This window comes from Panthera onca, chromosome F2 (assembly GCF_046562875.1).
Source record: "Panthera onca isolate mPanOnc1 chromosome F2, mPanOnc1 haplotype 2, whole genome shotgun sequence".
Lineage (NCBI taxonomy): Eukaryota > Metazoa > Chordata > Mammalia > Carnivora > Felidae > Panthera > Panthera onca.
Window position 1 is genome coordinate 74767265 of NC_138356.1, and position 22556 is coordinate 74789820.

At 54.5% G+C, this 22556-nt stretch overlaps 1 protein-coding gene across 3 annotated transcripts in view; it reads right to left on the bottom strand.

Annotated features, from left to right (window-relative positions):
* NDRG1 (N-myc downstream regulated 1) overlaps window positions 1-22556 on the bottom strand; it is a 55167-nt gene that overhangs the window by 3701 nt on the left and 28910 nt on the right. For all 3 annotated transcript variants that reach the window (XM_078441494.2, XM_078441495.2, XM_078441496.2), the window contains 11 exons: window positions 21079-21199; window positions 18376-18438; window positions 17535-17595; window positions 16189-16275; window positions 13956-14012; window positions 10541-10644; window positions 8860-8916; window positions 8005-8056; window positions 6835-6882; window positions 5026-5061; window positions 1084-1135 (listed from right to left, as the gene is read on the bottom strand). In XM_078441494.2, the coding sequence (XP_078297620.1) occupies window positions 1084-1135; window positions 5026-5061; window positions 6835-6882; window positions 8005-8056; window positions 8860-8916; window positions 10541-10644; window positions 13956-14012; window positions 16189-16275; window positions 17535-17595; window positions 18376-18438; window positions 21079-21199 (738 nt within the window). The remainder of the gene's footprint in view (window positions 1-1083; window positions 1136-5025; window positions 5062-6834; window positions 6883-8004; window positions 8057-8859; window positions 8917-10540; window positions 10645-13955; window positions 14013-16188; window positions 16276-17534; window positions 17596-18375; window positions 18439-21078; window positions 21200-22556) is intronic.

Genomic DNA, 22556 nt, shown 5'->3' on the forward strand with positions numbered 1-22556 from the left:
CCTCGGGACACAGACTCTGCCCGAAGTATATAAATCAGGCTCAGCAGCTCTTGGCCTCTCTAGAAACTAAACATGGCTGAGGCCAATCTTAAGACTGTGGTCAGTTTACCAAACACGTCATTACTATTTTAAATGAACAAATAGTTTCAGTCTCAGAGGGGGGAGGGGAAAAAAAACCCAGAAGAGATTAGACATTCAGACTTCCTAGTTAAGATGGGCACATAAATTATAATTCTACACAGTAGGCAGAAAGAGTCAAAAGGACCCCATCATGGCTCACACGTCAACGGGCACCCCCTGTGGCTGGAACCCAGCTGCTTGAACTCGGCATTGCCTGTTCTGGTCACGGGACTGCATTTATGAACAAGGGCTGTAGGTGTCCAACAAACTATAGTCATCAAGTGAGAAACCACAAGGTCTTGAATTATGCTCGTATTTATCCTTCAATTCCCTAATCTAATGGGTTAGCAAAGACACACTGTCTTGAGCAGAAGCGACTTTCTCACCTGCCGGCACAGAAGCTTTACAGTTTTCAAAGAACTTTCAGAGATCCCCACTCTGCTCCTTGCTTCAGGTCTCAAAGCCTAGGGCCATCACTTGTGAAACGAGAGAAGGGTATTCTCATAGGATGGTCGCGATGACGAAACGAGAAAAAATGAAGGATGTACTAACGCTCTTTCATCATCAGCATCAACACCATCATCATCACCTACGACTGGAAGGCTCTTAAGAAAGCATGTAGGCAACAGGTAAAAGGTTTTCATGGCTTCGCTCTTGTCTTCCTGGTGCTTAACGAGCTAGTCCTCAGCTAAATCTACAGAAAATTCCCTGCTGTAAAACAACTTTTGCTCATCAGTGGAGACAGAAGAAGCCCCTGTGGTATAAAGGAGACGCTAGAATTTCTACGCTGCCCTCCGTCCTCCACACACCTAAATATTTCTTCTCCTGACCTTCCCAGTTTGCAAAAAGCTGAAGGTGGCCAAGGTGACACAGAGTACTCATCCAAACCCGGTTCGGGTCATCGTATTTTCAATTCCCACACCTGCCCTCCACCTACCACCTGCTTGGAAATGCCACACTTACTGTATCCCATGCCCTGCACGAAGTACTTGAAGGCCTCCGCGAGCTTGGCCGGCTGCAAGAGACAAAAAGAGAGAGAGTGCGGTCAGTCACCGGAGGTCCAGACCATGAATGGCCTCGTGGAGCTGTGTCCGTGGTCACCTTCGCTGAAGAGCTTGACCCGAGGGAGAAGGCCACCACATGTTGTTAGAACAACACACAAAAGGAAAGGGAAGGCGATGAGATACTACGGGGACCAAAGTCAGCTCTGGCTGGGGAGAAAAATTTCAAATTCACTTCGTAGCTGGGGTGGGGGTGGGGGTTGATCAGGTTATACGACCTCGCCTGTGAAACAAGAACAGAGAGCCACGCTTTCTTCTGAGAGGTTCTATAAAGAAGACTACACTGATAAGCTGATGTGTCTAACTCAGCCTCTAGAATGTAAGGGCACCAACATCATGTGCCACCCGCGGTGCTGAGGGCATTTGTGGCACTACCTCATTTTCCCCTGACAACAACTATACGAGGTTGGTGCCGTTTTCACATAGATTTCATTGCTGAATAGTCATGGAGGCAAATAATCCGTCCAAGGTCCTGTCATTAGTTAGCGGTGGGTGGGTCCTACGGATTAATCCAGGGCTTTCTAAACTCTGTGTTCTCAAGGCAGTTCCTTCTCAGCCTCAAGAGCAGGCTGGATGGCTGGAGAGATGGAAGGAAGAAACGATGGTGAATAACTAAAAGGGAAGTAAGACTGACGGATATAAGTAAGGAGGATCGACAGATGGATGAAAAGAAAGGATGGACAGACGGAAGACCAGAAAAAAATGGAAGAAGGAAGGATGGATGGATGGATGGAGAGATGGATGGATAGTCAGGCCAACCAGTTAATCAAATCAGTGGGGCTACTGTGAGTGAAATGAGTTGGGAATGCCAAGAACACACCCGGTTCTACCAATTACTCCCCCAAATTTAATTTAATCCGAACTGGGGGGTGAATGCTCCCAAGTAAAGGCCATATTCACAGTCTGAATCAACTACTACTCTCAAATGCAATGCCCTGGGTCTATTCTCCTCTTACTCCTCCTACCCCGTGAAGAAGTCATCAGCAGAGGCAGTGCTCCCGCCCACCTCCACCAACTCCTGCCACTATTCTACCAAGAGCCACATGTCATTTAAAAGAGAGACTGGGCTCAAGATGTCCTCTGGGGTTTGTGTGACAATGGTAAGCAAGTGACAAGAGGTACAAGTCGGGGCTGCAGGCAGCCAGGGACTTCCGTGCCAGCATGGCGGCAGAAACAATCTTTCCCCTTTCGTGACACTGCAATAAATACTTGCTCTTCTCATCCCTAAGGACTGTTCCCCTTTCAAATGGAATGAAGGATGGGAACGGCCTCCGTAAACTCGCACCCAACTCGTAAGGGCAGAAAGGGGAGGGATTACACGGTAAACGGTCCTCCTTGAACTGGTCTCCCGGAAGCCTGGGCTGGTTCAGCTGTTGCCACACATTCATAATGTGCTTTAACTACGGTTAGGGTTGGATCTGTTCTCATTTCACACAGAGAAAGGAAGAAGGGAAGGCGGGTGGAGGGAGAGGGAGAGGGAGGGAGGTCAAATGGAAGGAAAACTGGCCCCTCTCTCCCTAGCCCGTCCTGGAGTTGCGCCGTCTCAGCAGGAATCTTGGGGGCAGGCTGCATGGATAAAGCTTCCACTGCTAATGTGCGGGTATTAACTCACACTTATGTCTAAGCAGGGCTCTGCTGGGAGCCCATCTGTTCCCTCTGATGGCTGGGACACCCCATCCTTCTCTGGCTTCTCCCAGCTGTCAGACAGGCATAACACAACAGCAGATAAAACACCGAAAGGATTTTGTCCTTTTCTAGTGGCAGCAGAGGGGGACACGACGGAGAGCATAACCGAGCCACCAACGGCCACTTGTGCCTCTACCTCTGTACAGAGTTCTGGAGGGAGGGGCTTGCAGTGAGAGAAGGTCTAGAGCAATGAGTCAAGATCCAGGATCCACCTGATGCAGAAATCGACTTCTCGGGGATCTCTTCTTCCGATCCCCAGTGAAACACTTCACTACCCCCAAAGAGAAGGCTGTTTTCTGTTGGGACAGCTCCGGGGGCAGCCAGATGAACCTCTCAGCCATCGCCGGCTCTCTGGGGGACTCAGAGCTGAGACTCTCCCTTTTCCACCAGACAATCCTTGAAACTGGTGGGGCCACATGAAATTAATCAGAGAACTGACCTCTGTAGCACCGCAGGGATCTCTGAAGCACCAGAAATAACTTATACGTGTCCGGCAATAGGGCGTCAGGAAAAATCAATTACAGTGTATCTGTGCAGCGGCATTTTGTCCTGTCATTAAAAACAAATTACACAGAGGGGCGCCTGGGTGGCTCAGTTGGTTAAGCATCTGACTCGTGATTTTGGCTCAGGTCACGATCTCGCGGTTTGTGGCTTCGAGCCCCACGTTAGGTTCCGCACCGACAGCACAGAGCCTGCTTGGGATTCTCTCTCCCCCTCTCTCTCTCTGCCCCTCTCCCACTCGTACTCTCTCTCTCTCTCAAAATAAATACATAAACTTAAAAAAAAATACAGAGCGTTTTTTAACTAAAGGAGGAGGGCTCTGAGATAGCAAGTTACGTGGACAGATGAAAAATATACACGCAAAATGATACGAATTTTGCTTAAAGTAAGGAAAAAAAACGTATGGAACTATAAAAGGAGATCAGAAGCGAGTAAAGCTTGTTTGTAAATTATTCTCTTATTCACCCACATTTTCGCATTTTTATTGATGGGTGTGGATTATGTTGTACCTAGACGATGAGAGGTAATATATACCTGGGGTTAAAAACAAAAACAAAACAAAACAAAACAAAACACTCCTCAAATATTTATGTCAGGTCCTGGTCCATTACTGAGGAGGGCACACGGCCCTTCTCCCCTCTGTGAATCTAAGTTTGGTTTGGTCGATCTCCCCAACCTGGGTTCGCTGTCCGGACAACAGGCTCATGGATAAGAAGCCCCTCGCCAGGCACACAGGGGTCCGACCTGGATCACCCGCTGGGGAGACCCACTGGGAGGAAAAGTTAGCCTGATGTGGACTTACGCCTCTGATGCTCTGTGCCCTCAGTCTCGTCCCCCCCAGCACCCTGGCAGGTGAGACAAACCCCAGGCGCGTGCCCACGGCGGCAAAGGAGGCTCCCCAGGGAGCTCAGCGGGGCAGGGGCGAAGGGTACATACAGCTAGAGGAAGAGCCAGATTCGACTGCCGCCAGATTACAGAAGCTCTGAAGCCCCTTTGAGGATGGCAGGAAGAAAGGGAAGACAGAAAAGGCATCATTCCATCCTCTTCCACAGATGGGTGGAAAGGACGACCAAAAAGTCACACAATGTTTCATTTTAAGACAGAGCAGAGAACTATAATAATATACAATCAAGGACATAGATTAAAAAGTCCATCCACTGTTAGGCTGGTGGGATTATTTACAGGTGGGGAACTGGAGGGTCCAGTGACGGTGCGGCAAACGCCCTGTGCTGATTGATATGTTTATACGTCTGCACACACACACACGCACGTGTTCACACCCACACACATACATGAACACACACTCTGTTTTCACCTCCTGCCTGCCCCCTCTGCCCGGGCCTTGAACTCCAGCAGAAGCCCGTGGCCTTTGAGGTCAGGTTCATCTAGATTCTGGTCCACGGTTGCCAAGCTGCGTCTGTGCAACCGAACCCCTCCACGCCTGTGAACCCCGGTGTTATCTAACCCCCGGGGGTTCCTATTTTCCTTGCGCGAAGCCCTGATGTGCAAGCACCGTGTATAGACAGTAACGCGTCCACAGTGTGAGCGGATGTGACGGTGGGGTGGGGGACAGGCAGGAGGCGGGGGACGAGGGGGTAGTAACAGGCCACAGAGGCACCTGCCCTCCGCCTGGGGAGGGGTGGCAGGTGGGGCTCACCTGGGAGATCTGCGGGAGGCCACCGCAATCCGCCATCTAGGAGAGAGGGAAGCTGGTTAGTGCCAGACGCCCCAGAAGAGGGGTACCTCCAAGTGGGCGCCCTCCTGCTGCTGCCCTGCCCCCACTCTGGGCACATTACAGGCGGGGAAACACCCATACCCACCGAGCAGGGCCGCCCTGGTTACAGTCCATCTCGGCACTGACCTGTGCCTTCCTGACGGCCGACGCCGGGAGAGCTCAAAGCCCCGGTGAGGCTCTGGCCAGGGTCCGTCTGACCCGAAAGCCTTCACTGTATGAGGCCCTGTTTGCACATTCTCTTTAACTACTCCCTCAGAAAGAAACGGCTCCATCTAAGAGGCCTAATGGTCTCTTCACCGGTCACCCTGGTAAATGCCGCGGCTTCCAAAGTTCCTACTGACTCACCAAAGCTAAAGCTGCCACCTCTCAGTCAAGGGTGCCACAGGCACGTGTGACTATTAGCCGGGCCCAGGGCTCGGGAGACCCCGGGCGGCAGGGTGGGACGGGGTGAAGGTGGCTTGGAGAGACGGAGGTCTGGCAGGCGTGTGTGACAGCGGCTGAGGCCGGGCCATCCCATGGCCCTCAGTCTTAAGGCCAGACCCTGAGGGCTAGCCTCAGGACCACGCTAACTGAGGCTCCCTGGGTAAGGGAATGCAGGGACGGGACGCCAGAATTTAACTCCAGGGCCCAGGCAGCCGGGCAGAGGAGTGCAGCGGGGACAGTCTGTCTGGAATCGGGCTGGAACGGGTTGGATCCCCATCCACCATCAAATCGGCCACTTTTTCTCAGGTCACCTGCCCTCTGCAGACGGAATGAGTTAAGATTAGGGTGGACCCTAAATCCAATGACCGTGGTCCTTAAAACCAGGGGGATATTGGGGCACAGAGACACCCAGAGGAGAAGGCTGGGGGGCACGGAGGCAGAGATGGGACTGAGGTGGCCACAAGCCAGGGACACCCTAACTTCGGACTTACGGTCTCCGGATGGGGAGACAACAGTCTCCTGTGACTTTCAGCCACCCAGCTGGTGGTACTTGTTATGGACACTAGGAGACCAACCCACCCTTCTAGAATGTTCCTTCCCCCTCTCCCTGTCAGCAGTGACTGTGGCCTGTCCATCTCTGTCCTGGGACAGCAGCCCGGATGCTGTCGGAGTCCAGACAAACAGGTGTGTTGGGGTAACTTAGACAAAGGGGCTCCCGCCTTAGCCCATCAGCGGCCCCCTCAGGCCCGAAGCCTGCCATCTTCCCGTCTTGCAATTTCCTGGTGAGGGAATCTTGGAAGAAAATGTGCATAAAGAGCCAGTTACGGGGACCAGGCCCCCCCCTCCTCAGTAAGCATCAGACGCCTCCCGGGCTGGATTGTGCGGTCAGGTCAGGGAGGGCTCACACCCCCCACCCGGCCTCAAGGCCTAGTGAACTTGCTGGAGATGTTCTTCCATGGTCCTGGGGAGGGGGGGGGGGGCGTTTTCTCCTCTCCCACAGGCACCAGCCCCTCTCGGAGGAACGCCCCAGCCCCACCCTTGGCACAGCCCCTGCCCGCACAACTCTGGGCCATCCCTCATCAGAGCCCACGGACTCTCGGGGTCCCAGAGAGGGTCCCTTTCGTCTTCACAGCCTCGGGTGTCCAGCCAGCACCCAGCAGAGAGACGTCTGTGAACGCATGCACGTGAAATCATCATTTCTACGCTTTCTGACCACCAGCTCTGCCTCAGTCAGGCACGACTCAATCTTGCGGCCGCCAGGGGTTCCTAAGAGAGAACTCGCACCAACCCCCCTCACTGTGTCGGTACCTTGAGGAGAGTCGTCTTTGTTGGATCCAATTTCGAGTTGCACTCCACCTGGACGGGGAAAAGGGGAAGAAATGTGCTAATTTTCTATCTGGAGCCCCAGGCTCCAGTCTTTCCCCCCTCCTCACTTCCCTGCCACTGGCGTCAACGACCCCAGCGTTCCCGCTAGCATGGAAGGAAGAACGCGGGCTTCGAGATTAAGCAAGGCGGCCATAAATTCCAACCTTGTCGTGCAGCGACCTCGGGCAATTTCTTTGAGCCTCAGTTTCGTCATCAATAAAATGAGGGGAATGTCTTTTTCCAAGGGTTGTTATGAAGACTCGCTAAAACCCAGAGGAGACTCTGGAAAGAGCTGCTAATTGAATGGCCTTGTTTCACCAGTCGCGGCCGCAGATGCTACACGTTTGACATCTCCAGTCCTGACCACCATGCGAACTGGGATCCACTATGAGCTGCTTCCCCTCTTCGCGTTGTCAGTGACTATCTTAGCAGTGCATCCAAAATTGGGCAAAATGCCCACACGTAACCTGTGATGTTCAAAGTGCCTACCGGAGAGCTATCCCCTCCTCTGATGTGAGAAGTGTATCTCTACTGATGCATCCTATGATTACGCCCAGTGGGTTAGATCACAGGACGCCCACGGTCCATTAAGACGTCTCAGCTCTTTGCCAAATGAGCCTTTGCAAATCTCACTCTGCAGCCCACTGCACGAGGCACATCACCACTTTAGGACTCTGCTCAGTAGCCCCTAAGTCCCTCTGTCCCCTGCTAGGGGCATGTTGGAAAGGCAGAGTCTTTGTTTTGCCTCCACAACATCATAGGTGGGAATCAGGGGTGGAATGACCCAGAAAGGGTTGTCTAAGCCCCACTCCCCAGTGTCTCTCTGCCCCGCCAGACAATCAGGCGCCAACCAGGTCTGCAAACGGGTTCCCAAACGAGAGCAGAGTGTCTCGGCCAGGAAGCCAAGTGGCAAACACGTCCGTAGAAACAAACGAGTGGGAGGCAGACGGGCAGGTGATGGGGCCTGGGAGAAAAGTCGGAGGGCCCGCTACCAAGCAAACAGGACTGGCAGTCACCAGGCCAAGGAGCCGGGGTCTGGGCCCTCTGTCCGAAGGCCAAGCAGATTTGGACTGTTGAACAAAGTACAGAAACGAGTGGACGATTTCTACATACCACGGCATCCACAGCAGGAGAACTGTCCCCAACCACCAACAAAGCAGGACACCTGGGGGCAGGGAGAGAAGGGGGGAGGGAACACGAAATTCACTGAAAGATTCACACGCTCCCAGGCCCGCCAGGCTGGGACCAGGGTTCCAAAAAAAATTATTCGGGTTTCCCCAGTAGTAGCCTCTGCTCTTTTTATTTCCTTCTCCTTTCATCCTCTGCTTTGCTTTTCAGATAAACTGGGTTGGCAGTCATTTACACCCTAGTATGAATTTAAGCCAGAGAATTTCCATGCCCTGGTGTTTTTAGCCTCAAGCATCCTCTCCTCAAAGAGGGAGGAGTAGGACTTTGCCGTGAGTCAAGATCAGAGACCGAGGGAACGTACCTGACAAAGGAAATGGCACGTGGCAAGTTCAGGTGTCAAATAATACAGTTCACTTAGGAAACTGTAAAAAGGCAGACATTACTGGTGGAATGCAGTTAGCTGCATCCACGACCGTATTTTCCTGCCAGCCTTTAGGGTGGGTTGTCCTGCGTCTGACTCGTCTCCAGGCTCTGTGAAAGCAAAGCCTAACACCGTACTCGACACAAAGTAGGTGCTTAATAAGTCCTATCCGAAGCGGACTCTTTCCCTGACATCCAAGGCTCCGACCCTTGTCTCAGGGACACCCCAGGAGCTCAACGCCTGCACAAGGAGAAGGCAAGTGCAGCTGGGTCATGCCTGACTCCTGGGAAGAAGGCACCCCCGGCCTCGCCGCCACCGATGTCCCAGCACAAGGTGGCACGGCTAACCAAACTCAGAAAAAGCCCTGCTGGTGGCCGAGCGAGGCTACGCAGATGATGAACAGGAGAAAATCTACTCACTGCAGGGTGACTGTGTGGGCTCCGGGCATGGGCCGCTCAATCTCCAGGTCTCGCCGGCTGTGGGCAAGGAACGCAGTCACTCGGTGACACGGGCAGACGCCCCCGCCCCGGAGGCGGCCCCTCCCATCTCGCCCATCCCAGGGGGTCCCGTCGTTGGCCATTCTGGCAAACGACCCGTGTCCCAACCCGCACGGCTCTCGGGACATCACGGCCTCTTGGGGTCCATATCAATGGTTTCAGGGACAGCGGGACTCATGTATTTCCCGTGGAGACACTTCCTGTGTCCAGTGTGGCTTCATATATATATATATATATATATATATATATATATATATATACATACACACATACAGGAATACAAACCATGTTCTCCACCAGAGGGTCCATACCTCCCGTCCCCCTAGTTGGAGCCCTGAGTCTCTCTAGCCCCAACTCGGAGTCCTCTCACACAGTAACCCAATCTCTTTAGATCTTAGATGTGATCCTTTCACCCCCCTCATCTCAAACCCTGCCACCGTTTCCCACTGGACTCTGTCCCTGCAGAACTACACCGAGCCTCTCTCTCTCTCTCTGTCTCTCTCTGTCTCTCTCTCTCTCGTCTCCTGGCAGCTCCCACCCACAGCCTTTCCAGCTCATGGCCTGGAGCCACGGACAGATTCAAATGACGTCCCTCTACATCCTAGCTGTGTGACCTCGGGCAGGATGCTGAATCTCTCTGTGCCCGTGTTTCCTCAGCAGCAAAGGACGATGGTCACGGTGTCCCAGCATTTTTAAGAGAAGCCCCTTGATTCCTACGGGCATCGTGAGGGCAAGGCAGTGGGTGGGGCCTCGGGGAGGGTGTTCTGGTCTCTGTGCGTCCACTGACCAGCCCACAGCCTGACCGTGCCCGTCCTCACGAAGCGTCTGCTGAAGAAATGCGCTGCTGAGTCCCGCGTCCCTAGTTACCCACGGGCGATACTACCTCTCCCTCCCGCACTGAGAGGCTGGGCGGGTGGGAAGAAGAGACGGACGCTGAACTTTGTTACAGACACTAATGCCCTTCGTGAAGTTATTGGCCGTGAGCAGAGACGGCCCCTGTGGCTCCTTCCCGCCCCCTGCTTGGGAAGGGGGCTGGTAGAGCTGGTCCGGCAGACTGAGTGACCACGCTGGAGTCTGCAGACCGTCCCCCCAGCTGCCACCGGTGTTCCCGAGCTGTCCCCTCCCCTGGCCGAGGTCCAGGCCAGCAGCTACTTATCGCGAAGAGGCCTAGCCCCTTGCCCAAGGCTGGAGGAACGTGCTTTTTCTTGGAGTGACACCTCCCGGCAGCCTTCCTGGACTCCTCTCTCCCCTTCCACCCCCAGGGCTCTGCTCGCTCGCTCGCTCGCTCTCTTAGCTCTCCCACACCTGGTCCTTCCCAGGGCCAGCCGGGACACAGGCAATAACTCAAAACCCTTCGAGGGCGTGACCGCGTCTCCCCTCCTCGTGCTCGCGCCCCGCTTGTCTGGAGCGGTGGCTCAGCGCCTTGTAGAGCACCCAAAACCCGCGGATGTACCTGACTCCCAGGCGCACCCCTGTCCGGGTAATCTACTCGCTTGAATTCAGGGGCTGCAGCTCCTCCTAACGTTATAACCCCTCTGCCTTACCCCTGCCCCGTTCCAGGCCAACGAAAGGACCTTGACACATGGCCACCGCGTGACCGCACCTGTTGTAGGCATTGATGAACAGGTGCAGGTTGCCGGGGTTCATGTCTTTCACGATGTGCTGGCGGTAGGTGTGGACGACTTCCACGTTATTCTGCATTTCCTCCTGCGTGGAGAGAGGGCGGAGGTGCCCTGCATTAGGACTGGTCCCGGGCCAGCCACCGCTATCTCCGTTCTTCAGGTTATACAGGTACAGAGACGATACCGCCTAATCCGCTCGACCGCCTTGGAGCCCGAGGACACCTTCCCCAAAGCGGAAGTCCCCACCCGGAGCCAGTCTGACTTTGCATATCAGGTGAGAGCAGGAAGGAGTACAAACCCGCCAGGACAAAGCAGGCCCTTCTGGGCTCATGACTTTGGGACTTTTTATTTGAAGTCAGTCCTCTCGGATTTGGAGCTTGGATCCATCAGTGTTTTGGTTGTTTTTTTTTTTTTTTCTTTTTTTCTGGTGGGGGGTGAGGGACGGGAGTAAATGTCTTCACCTCTCTGAGCCTTAGCTCCCTCAAAAATAAATATGTGTGTGTGTGTGTGTGTGTGTGTGTGTGTGTGTGTGTGTGTGTGTGGATATTACCTACCTCTGCAGGTTATGGGATTTCACAGAGATTGTGCACAGAAAAGCCCTTTGTAAATAATAAAAGTGATGCAACTGTTGGCAATTAATGGTTTTAAGGGGGAGTTGAGAGGTTTTTCACACCGGAAAAACAAAACCAACTCCTGCAAGTCCCGGGAAGTTGCTGGAAAGAAGGGCCATCTCAATTCCCGAGGGGGGGCCAACCGGAGCCTTGCAGAAGCCGCAGCCTTCCCTCTCTCTGGTTCCTTTCCGAATGTGATTTGGGACAAACAAGTTACAAGCTTGCTCTGTTTCTCATTTGTACGACAGCGGATGCTGAAGGTTTCACAAAGCAGCCTGATGTGATCAGTGGCGACCAGAGCAGGGCAGGGAGGGAGCGGAGGGGGCCCCACGTCAAGCCCGAGCTATTGTCTAAACAGCCCCTCATCACTGAAGCAGCAAAGAGGCCAAGAGCCTACGCAAAAGAAAATCGGGAACTGTACGGTCTGAAGAATTAGCTGTGCTGGGCTTTCAGGTCAAAACACAACCGCGGCAAGTTGGGGGCATCGACAGATGCCTCACATCGCGTGGGGTACAATCAGGCCAGACTCTCCCTCTGTACCTGATGCCCTCTCCCGCAAGGAAACTCAGAAGCTGGCTCTGTTTGTTTCCATATTCCTATCAGGTTCAGATTATACACTCAGGGTGAAGAAAATGTATCACAAACCAAATGCAGCACGGAAGAGGGAAGAAGGCCACTGAGGGCTGCAGGGGGGCCACGAAGGCTATGTCCCCGTCGAGACCCCGGGGAAGTGTGAAGCCTACCTTCTTCGGGAAAAAGGTCTCTGTAGATATCATTAAGTGAAGAATCCTGAGGTGAGGTCATTCTAGATTATCCCAGCGGGTCCTAAATCTAATGACAAGGGTCCTTCTAAGACAAAGGCAGAGGGAGATTGGAGACAGATACGGAGAGGTCATCGAAGACGGAGGCAGAGCCTGGAGGGATTCTGAAGCTACCGGAAGCTGGAGGAAGCAAGGGAGGACTCTCCCTCCAGGGCCACTGGAGGGAGTGTGGCCCGGCGACACCCCCTTTCAGAGTGCTGGCTTCCGGAACTGCGACACAGTTAAGTTCCTGTTGTTGCAAGCCTCCCGGTTTGGGGGGGGGCTGTTACAGCAGGCCCAGGAAATAATGGAAGAAGGAGCCCAGTGGATGCACCTGGCCAGCCCCAGAGGAGAGCAGCCGGTCACATCTCAGAAGGTCACTCCCCCGCTCGGGAACAGTGCTGAGTGGGCCACACGGTAAACAGGGCAAGCCACCCTCGAGCTGGGCAACCGAGGGGCTTCTCGGTGTCTGGGCCTGAGTCAGGACCCCCGCACAGCCTCTCCTGGGGCTGCCGGCCAGAGTCGGGGGCCATGCCGGCTGGCCAGACAGGGACAGGGGCCTGCCTGGGGTGACCGCCGAACAGCTCATGAGTGGAAGCACAGACGGTCAGTGCCCTGCTCTGGATACAGGAGCAAGACACCTAGCCTCTGATCCCAGCCCCACTTCTCCCTGGCTGTGCAACCTCACACGAGTCAGTCAACCTCTCTGGTCTCAGTTTCCTCATCCATAAAGTGGGAATCGAATTAGTACTTTTCACATGGCTCACGGAGCTCTTGAGTGGACTCCATGGGTTAATACTTGAAAAGTCCTTAGGACCGAGCGGGGCACATGGCAAACTCCATGGGTGTGTCTGTTACAGGTCGTATCTGTAATAGCCCCAGACTGGCAATAACCCGAATGCCCATCGACAGGCGGACGGAAGGGCGAATCGCAGGACACCCACACACAGAACGGGCAGCCAGCGCTAAAAAGGAGGGAACTGGGGCGCCTGGGTGGCGCAGTCGGTTAAGCGTCCGACTTCAGCCAGGTCACGATCTCGCGGTCCGTGAGTTCGAGCCCCGCGTCAGGCTCTGGGCTGATGGCTCGGAGCCTGGAGCCTGTTTCCGATTCTGTGTCTCCCTCTCTCTGCCCCTCCCCCGTTCATGCTCTGTCTCTCTCTGTCCCAAAAATAAATAAAAAAAAAAAAAAAAAAAAAAAAAATAAAAAGGAGGGAACTACTGATAAACCCAACGACAGAGACGAAGGTCAAAATAACCGTGCGGCGAGAGAAGCCACAGTTGTTTTTTGGGTTCTGTTTGCTGTTCTTTTCAAGGAAGACTCCATACTTCATGATGCCACCCACTTCTATATAAAAACCTGGGGAATGCGAACTCCTCTCTAGTGACGGAAAGCAGAGCAGAGGCTGTCTGACGAGCAGGGAAAGAAGGATTAGCAAGAGGCACGAGGGGACTCTGGTGATGGGGACGTCCGCTACCCCAGTTGCAATGTGGTTGTCCGGGTGTAGACGCGCGGCAACATCTACTCAATTCTGTATTCCCAAAACGTGCAGTTTACTATAGTCCAATCAGGCTAGTTAAAACAGCCTTACGTTAAAAAGAGAGCGAGCGATACGGGGGCGCCTGGGTGGCTCAGTCGGTTAAGCGCCCGACTCTCGATCTCAACTCAGGTCCTGCTCTCATGGTTCGTGAGTTCGAGCCCCGCATCGGGCTCTGCGTGGACCGCACGAGACCGCTTGGGATTCTCTCTCTCTCTCCCCCTCTCTTCCCCTCCCTGTTCACCCACTCGCTCTGTCTCTCAAAACAAAATAAAAATAAACTTGGAAAAAAAAAAAAAAAAGGTGAGCGATACACCTGACTGTAAACCGATCCCGTCAGGTATGTGTGTGGTAGGCATCCCCAGGGGGCTTGTGTCCTGCTCGTCTCTGGGCCTTACGCACTCGCTCAGCGTGGATGACAGAACGCTGGTCCACGTCCACACTACTCACCTTCCCGAAGAGGTGGGACACCACCATGTCTGGGAGGGCTTGGGTCCATCCGGAGATCTGGGGAGGGCAAAGACAGGTGTCACTAGAAAGCAGGCATTTGAGGTAGTGAGACTAGGTCAGCAAAGCCTCCCTGCCCGCGGGGGCAGACCGGAAGTCCTGGGCTCCCCGGCACTCAGGGCTGAGGACGGCCCCCTTGGGGGAATGTGGTTCCAGTCCCAGTTGTGGACTGGACCTGGGGGCTCCGGAAGGCAGGGCCTGGGTCTCTGTCAATCGCTTATTCTCAGGGGCCCATGCAGGGCAGACACGTGCTGAACAGAGAGCCAACCTTCTCCTAGCTTGGGCCGTAGCACACTAAGTCCTCACAACGAGGGGCCCCTATCCATTTCTTCAAAACACACACTGAACTCTGCCAGTCTAGACCCCAGGGGACCTGCTTACCTTGAACTAGCCTTCCTGTATCATCCTCTACATTTTCCGCCCTCAAGCCAGTATCCTCTCTTTGGATATCCTGAGGTTACTAAAGACACTGCCAACTCTCCCCTCTCTGCCTCTCCCCAACAAAATGCTAGGTACACAGCAGGAGCTCCATAAGTGATAGGCATACAGCAGGGGCTTCATAAATGCGGAGGCATACAGCAGGAGCTCCATAAATGTATGCTGACCAACTTCCGTGTCAGGCAGGCAGGGACTGGCAGGATAGAGAAGTTCTAGACCTGGGGGTTCTCTAGATCGGAGGTCTTGTTGGATCCCAGCTGTGTGGTCCTGGACAGGTTGCAGAGCCTCTGAGCCTCAGGCCTCTCACCTACAAGCCGAGGTGGCCGGGGGCTTCAAAGTCACAAGGCCAAGGTGAGGACAGCATGAGGCCAGTACGCATGTCACAGGATCTGACGCCAGCGCCTGACCCATAGTGGACTCTGGATACAGGTCTTTTTTTCTCTTGGGGTTGGAAAGGAAGGATACGGTACAGATACTAAAGCCACACAGACATTCCTCAGGCCGCACTTTAGCCAACGGTCAATGTCCCCGGCCCTCCACGTCTGGCTCAGAGCACTTACAAGAGGAGCCAAACTGGCTGACTGGAACATCACTTCCTTTCTTGGAAAATAAAATAAAAAACAGGGAGTGTGCTCCACTCCCGCATATCACGCAGACGGGAGGGACGGGCTCCTGCGTTCCGGCAGAACGTTCCAGGAAGAGCGGCAATAACAGGGCGGCCAAGACAGGGGTGGGAGGCAGGGGGGAGGGGCACAACCCCTTCAAAGCTCTGTCCGCGACAGCCACCCAGAACTTGGCAAAAACACACTTCCAAAGTGAGAAGCCAGGATCACCCCGGCCTGAGAGGTTTTGTCCTGTTTCAATTGGAACAATTTCCCCCCTCTCCTTGGCAAATGCTGGCGCCTTTACGAAGAAAACACAATAATCGTTTTTAAAAGATAAACAAGGAGCCCTAGGACACCGGCCAGAGCAGAACTTCCCGAGACAGCCTGGGTCCCTTCTCCCCCAGGCAGGCCTGTGTCCGGCCCCTCTGTATTCCCAGACCTGCAGCGCTGGGGTCAAGGTGCCATTCAAACACCTGCTGGATGAGACCGGGAGGCACGAGGTGAGGCCCAAGGACCACGGAGTACGAGGGATCCGCATTCAGCCCCAGTTCTCCGGCTGCCTAGCTTTGCGGGCCTCTGGGCACCACTAACCGTAACCACTCTGAGCCTCAGTTTCCTCTTCTATAACACGTCATTTATGACAATCCCACCTCCTGGAGTCGCCGTGTGGATTCAATGAGGTCACGCACGTGCAGCGACAGAGAGTGCAAACGGCCCCTGGCAAGGACTCCGCGCACAGTAGCTGATTCTCGCGGTCATCAAGCTAAGTGGCAGGGGTTGGTACCAAATGCACCCTCTTTTCCATCGACAGTGGGTGGGTTCCCGAGATCAGAGGCCTTTGCCTTGTTCATCTTTTTGTTTCCCGTGTCTTGAGCAAAGTCCAGTACGTGTTAGGTCCTCAGCAAATACCTCTTAACCTAAGCTACGCTGATCTAAGCTGGCTCGAGCGCTCACGTCCCCGTGGCATGTCTGGTCTAGACCGCAGCGTCCTACCAACATCTTCGGAAGGGCAAACAGCCCAGGTCACGTTTGTTGTTCCAAGCAAAGCAAAGGGGAGGGGCGGGGCGCACAGGCCAGGAGAGGTCTCGGAGGGCACACTGTTCCACCTGCCTGGCCCTGGCCCCCAGCCTCACCTTGGACGCGGCCCAGTCCATCCAGCCTTCGGCACAAGGGTTCACGTTGATGAGGACGAGGCCCTCCACCATCTCCGGGTTGTTCAACTGTTAATTCAAGACACAAGGTGAGCGGCAGCCCAGAAATCTCAGCCACCGCGAACTTCTCAAGGTCGAACCAAAGGTTGAGAAAATACCAGGAAAGGGCCCTGGTGGGGGCCACCAGAGCCGGCTGCTGCTCTCAAGAGACTTCAAATCCCACACCCCTCCCCCCCATCTTGCAAAACCGAGGCCCCAGCTCAGCAGACACAGGACCGAGCCCCTGAAAGCCTGGGGGGAGGAAGCAGGAAGCACAAGAGTGCGTGTTTGGCAAACCTGCCTCGGGCAAGGCGCCTCTGCCCGCACTTCCTCTTCCCCAGCCGTCAGGGGGGGTGTATCAGACCTCCAGCCTCCCAGTGAGGCAGGGCAGGTAGCCGCTCTTTAGTGACCGCTCCTAGGAGATACATCCGTCTAACGTAGAATACAGACCTTCCTTGGTCTGCTCAGAGCCTAGACGGTCAGGCCACGTTCTATCCACACCAGCGTCTCTAACCGCTGACAAAGCCCAGCAAATAATGGGCGGTCGGAAAACTCACGGTCGCATAAACGAGCGTGGCTGCGTTTCCAAACGAGTGTTTGGCAAGGGTACGTGACATTCAGCAGCACCTGGCTTGGGCCCACGGTCCCGTGAATGCCATGTGTCTCTGATTCTAATACAGAATCAGCCAGGACCCAAAAGCCTTGGGGGTATCACCGAGGTAGCATAGGAGACCACGCGGTGACGTGGGGACCTGCCCACAAGCCACTGCTAGGTGAGCGAAACCAGTGATGAAAGAGCACGTTTGAGGAGCATTAAAGAAAAGCTTTAGGGGCGCCTGGGTGGCTCAGTCGGTTGGGCGTCCGACGTCGGCTCGGGTCATGATCTCACAGTCCGTGAGTTCGAGCCCCGCGTCAGGCTCTGTGCTGACAGCTTGGGGCCTGGAGCCTGTTTCGGATTCTGGGTCTCCCTCTCCCTCTGCCCTTCCACTGCTCACGCTCTGCCTCTCTCTCTCTCTCTCAAAAAATAAATAAACATTAAAAAAATTAAAGAAAAAGAAAAAGGAAAGCTTTAAGTACGTGCGTGAGTCCACACACACACGCACACACACACACACACACGACTCTGGACCACAAACCACACTGTGAACTGTGAATCTCCCTTCGGAAATGAAATCACGGGTCATTTCTTTCCTCGTTCTGGGCTTTGTGACGCTTTTCCAATTGTCTTCCTCCATCCTGACTTAATTTTCTTTAAAATGCCATGTTTTCAAAGATGCCCAAGAACTCACGGCGAATCGCGTGAGGATGTAGGCCCCTGCTCCGGTTCCCATGCCGATAATGCTTTTCAGCCTGGAAGCAGAAGTGAAAATTCACGTCGCAGAAGGAATGAGCGAGGGGAGCCCTAACGACCCTCTTAACACCTGCCCCGCTCCTGGTCCCCGAGGAACCCCGCCGCCGCCAGCATCTGTCCCGGGGGGCATCACGAGCGTGGCTGGAGAGCCGGACAGAGTGGGGACACGCTGCCGTGATGTGACTGGAGGACCCGAACACATCAAGTGCTACGGCTTGACGAAGACCATGACCTCGGAGAGACTCGGCCCTCCTGCTCGCTTCTCCCCCGACTGCAGCCCGAGCGCGGAGAGACCGTCTGACATTTATGGGAGGGCCCGTTATGGCACTGCTTTCTTCCCGCTCTGGAGCTCTATTTTACATTCTAAAACTCGGAATGGAATTAAATCGGGCAAGAGCTCGGAGGTATTATCTTCACACAGAAGGCCCAACTAAAAGGGAAAGAGCTCTGGAGAAACAGAGCCTGGAGGGAGAAACCGAGGGCTGGGGCAACCCTATTCCAGAACATTCCGTCAGTAAGAGAAAACAGTGAAAGAGGAAGGGGCACGGAAAGGATGGGCAGGGTGGCTGTCTGCAGGTGACGTGTTGGCTCAAGGAGAAAAGCCCAGCCGGCGAGAGGCAGACTAGAGAGACTGTCTGAAAACAGTTTCACCAAGTGTGAGGTCTAATTCCTTTCCTGACCTTTAAATCTGCCATTTCAGTGGCCAGGCCAGGTCAAGGCCAAGGGAGAGACACAAGCGAGAAGGCAGGCTGGTGGGGGAGCAGATCTGTCACTCTTACCCAAACTGGTGGAGGACTCCAGGAAGCATTTCAGCCAGCTGGTCCATGGAGGGGTACATGTACCTTGGGGGAAGCCATACAGAGGCCATTAGCGAGAGCCAGACCCCAGGGGAAATGAATCACTCGAACAGGGACACGCCGGAAGGGCAGGGCCCACGCACACCCTGGTCCCAGCGCCCAGGCCCCCTGCCCGGCCCCCCGCAGCCCTCCTTCCCAGCAGTGAGCGACGTGCACCTGCCTGCACACCCCCTGCCCCGTGTAAGGCCACACCCCATCCCAATCCTCCCCGTTTTGTAAACTGACCCTTGATCGATTGCTTCCTTGCTCCGCACCAAGCATTTGAGGAGCCTTAGAAGCCCATTTAATCCTTCACAATGACGGCTCTGTGAGGTTGCCATGATTTGCCCCAGCGCACAGATTGGAAACATCACTGAAGCTGGGGTAAGTGACTTGGCTTCCCTGCCGGGCACTTGGCATGGCATCCCACGTGGGCTCTGGGGTTTCAAGACTCCTGTGCTCACCTTCCAAAAGGAGGCCTCCCGGCAGCTCGCCTGTAGGACATTCCGGGCCACGGGGAAGTCCTTCCCCTCTCGCCCGTGTCCCCCAGAGATGCTCCGCAAGGAGCCTGGAGAGACTGCAGAGAAGTGGGCCACGCTGATGAGCTGGACCCGGGGGGCTTTGGGAAATGGATAAGCCAGAGAGATATTAAGGCACTGGGATGCTTCAATTCAATTCACACATCTTCTGGGACCACAGCTCCTGTTAACAGAGGGCTGGGTGGCGGGGGGGGAGGCTCCCCTCTGTCAAAACTGGATCACGACCGCAGGGATGGAGAAGGCGGGAGTGGTGAGGACAGACCCACGCTGGAGACTACGGAGTCTGCAGGCTGTCCCGAGTCCACGCATTAAGGCGGAGGTTTCCCATCGCGGAACGCAGGGAACAACAGTCTCCTGTTGTTCTCCAACTCCTCAGCTGGGCCCACGAGGGGTTTCTTGTTCCCACTGTGCCCACCTCTCCAGTGGGGATACCAGTCGTCAGACCCCGGGACTATAAGGAGCCACTTCCCAGGCTGGTTCCTTCCTCTCGTCCAAGAACAACCCTGTCCCCCGGTGTCTCTGGAGGCACCTCGGGGCCCGCTCTCTTCCTGGCCTTCGCACCTGCTGTTCCCTCTGCTTCTTCACAAGCCACCGTGCGCTCACCTCCCTGGAATCTCCAGAAAGGAGGCCGGAGACCTCTGCCTCACCAAGGGCCCACAACCTCAGCCAGAGTTCTTGCACATTCTCATTCCCTTTCTCGTCTTCCCCGGAAGAACTCGAAGAATCCTCCCTTTCACCAAGGCCTCGGCTGCCGTCAGAGCAGGTGCACACGGCACCCCGTGTTAGGAGACCCCCGACTCCAGGTGGTGGGAAGAAGCCAGGGCCCGTTCAGGCCGAGTTCCCACCAGCCACGCACTGAAATCACCTGCTAGTGGGGGGCGCGGGGAGAGGGACAAATACACTGCAGCTTGGCCTCCAGGTCAGCTTCATGAAAATTCCAGGGGGTGAGGCCCCAATCTTAGAATAGTTTTTAAATCTCCCCGTGGAGAGCTAAGAGCCACCAAGTTACCTCAAGTCTTCCACACCGCGGCTCCGAATAAAAATGGATTTCCTGACAGATCTCTGGTTCCATCTGTTAGTTAACCGGTAACGGTGTCCCACTCTATTAGAAAGCTTTTAATTTTGGGTCCTGGCCCCGTGTATGCCTACTCTGATAAAGGCTGATTATGAAGGATAATTCTGAACACCAATAAGGAAATCTATTTGTGAATGCCAGGAAGGTCCCTTCTGGGAGACGTGAAACCCAAGAACCCGCTCCCATCCTGGCTTAATGACAGCATTGCACGGAGGTGCGTCTGAGACGTCTGCCTCCCACCGGTGACACTAACTGTCCCGGGCACCCGTCAGCCTGTCCGCTGGCTGCACGCTGGGGAGAGCAGGCGGTGTAAACACCTCGGACACGGGAACGTGATGTTCTAACGAGAAGGCGATCCTTGGAGTCAGCAGACTCTCCGACTCCCCCAGTGAAACTAGCTGTGTGACCTTGAGCAATGTTTAGCCCTTCCACCCTTCAGTTTCTTCACCCAGGAACCGGAGTTAACAACACCAGCCACGGAGCCGTAAGGATTGAGTGCAAGTGACACGTGCGTATAAAAATGAAGCCTGGACCACAGGAAGGACTTCATCAATATAATCTCCTATCATCCCCTCTCTTTTCCTTCCAACCTTTCTAGAACTCTCTCCTAACTATTTTTGCTCGTCAAGGTCCTCTCCCACTCAGTCCTGCCCAGGTCATTCATGCCCACCTATTAACAAACTAGCTACCTGGGTGGGTGAAAGCGGAGGGGCGGGTGGTGGCGAGGAATGAGGGGTTAATGTTTCAGAGGGACGGAGTTTCGGTTTGGGATGGTGACAAGGCCTGGAGAGGGACGGTGGGGATAAGTGCCCATCAGTGCAAATGCCCGATGCACTTAATGCAACTGAACTGCACACGCAAAAATGGTTAAAATGGTATGTTTTAGGTTTATATATATATATTTTTTTTTCTTTTCCTTTCTTTTTTTTTTTCTGCAATAAAACAAATGGAAAACCCAGTCTAACGCCCACCCCCCATCCACCTGCGCGGCCATCCTCTCCGCCTCCTGGGGTGCCAGGCTCCCGGTCTTACCCCACGGGGAAGGAGGCAGCGCCGTCCTGCTGGCCAGGGGCATCCACGTGGCACACAGCGAAGTGCTGTGTGATCTCCTGCATGTCCTCGGAGTTGAAAAGGGGGTTGTAACACGTTTTGTCTGCAGAACAGGCAGGGGACAGAGACGAGGAAGAAGGAAGGAGAGAATACATTAGGGTGTTCAGCAGCACGTGAGGCGTTTTGCTGGTTTCACCCCCATTCGTCGGGGGGGGGGGGGATGAACACACAGAAAAGAAGCTCGCCTCCTTCCCCCCCCCCCCCGGCCTACCCCCCGCCCTGTCCCTCTGGTGATGAAAGGCAAGTGGGCACGGAGGTGGAAATGGTCAATAAACTTTGCTGTATGTGCTGGCGGCTGAAGCTTAAGCCTCCAGCTGGTGCTGGGAGGAGACTCCCATCCCGGGTCCTGCTTCTCCCCTATCAGTTGTGGCTGTGATGTCCCCAGTGTGGGACCGGGCTGCCGCACTGCTATTCTCTTTCTGTCTGGGTCTCCTAAAGCCTCACGCTGGAAATAATGGCCAGGGCACACAATTCTCAAACAAGGAGGAGCTTAGGAGATAAAGCTCGGACAGCCTCACTCCTTACGTGGCCTTGGAGGAGTCTCCCGACTGCTGAGGGCCTGAGGCAAAGATGGCCACCTGGTCACCAAACCATCGCCATTTTCTTTCTGGGCCACACAGCAGGACTACATTTCCCAGCCTCCCTTGCAACGAGAGGCAGCCACGTGACCAGGTTCTGGCCAATAGCACACAGTGCTCACTGTTTCTTGTTAACACCTGCTGCCCGGTCTGTAGGTTTCTCCCTCTGCCGTCACCTGCCAGATGCAGAAGCCGCTAAGACCCCAGGGGATGGCGGTGCCACAGCTGGTAGGAGCCTGGGTCCCGGAATCCCCATGCGAAAGATGCCCCACAGAACGCCCAGAGTTATTACATGAGTTAGGAATAGATGTATATCGCGTATAGCCCCAGAGGTCTTAGGGTCTTTTGTTTCCCCAGTTGGCTTACTAATGACCGTGAACATCTCTAACGGGGGCATAACACCACCACACTTGCACAGCTTGCAACACTCAGGTTTACAGAGATGCCTGGCCCCGAGGGCTGTAAACGCCTTCCGAATCACCGGCAGAAATATTCACTTCTATTCTGTGTGATTTTAACATGCAGTAGATCTTGTGCCTTTAGCGTCCGTGAAAAATGGGGGACCCACATAGGCTGACACTTCCTGGGAATCTCAAGAATGCAGTGTAAACATTCATGGTAGCACTATTTGGAATAGCCACAAAGGAAAAACCAGCCAAGTGTTCATCAGCTGAAGAATGGGTAAACAAAGTAGGGCGTCTCTACTCAATGGAATATCATCCAGCCACAAAGAAGGAAGTGCTAACACATGCCACGACATGGATGAACTTGGAAAGAAGCCAGTCACAAAAGATCACATACTGCAAGATTCCATATACAGAA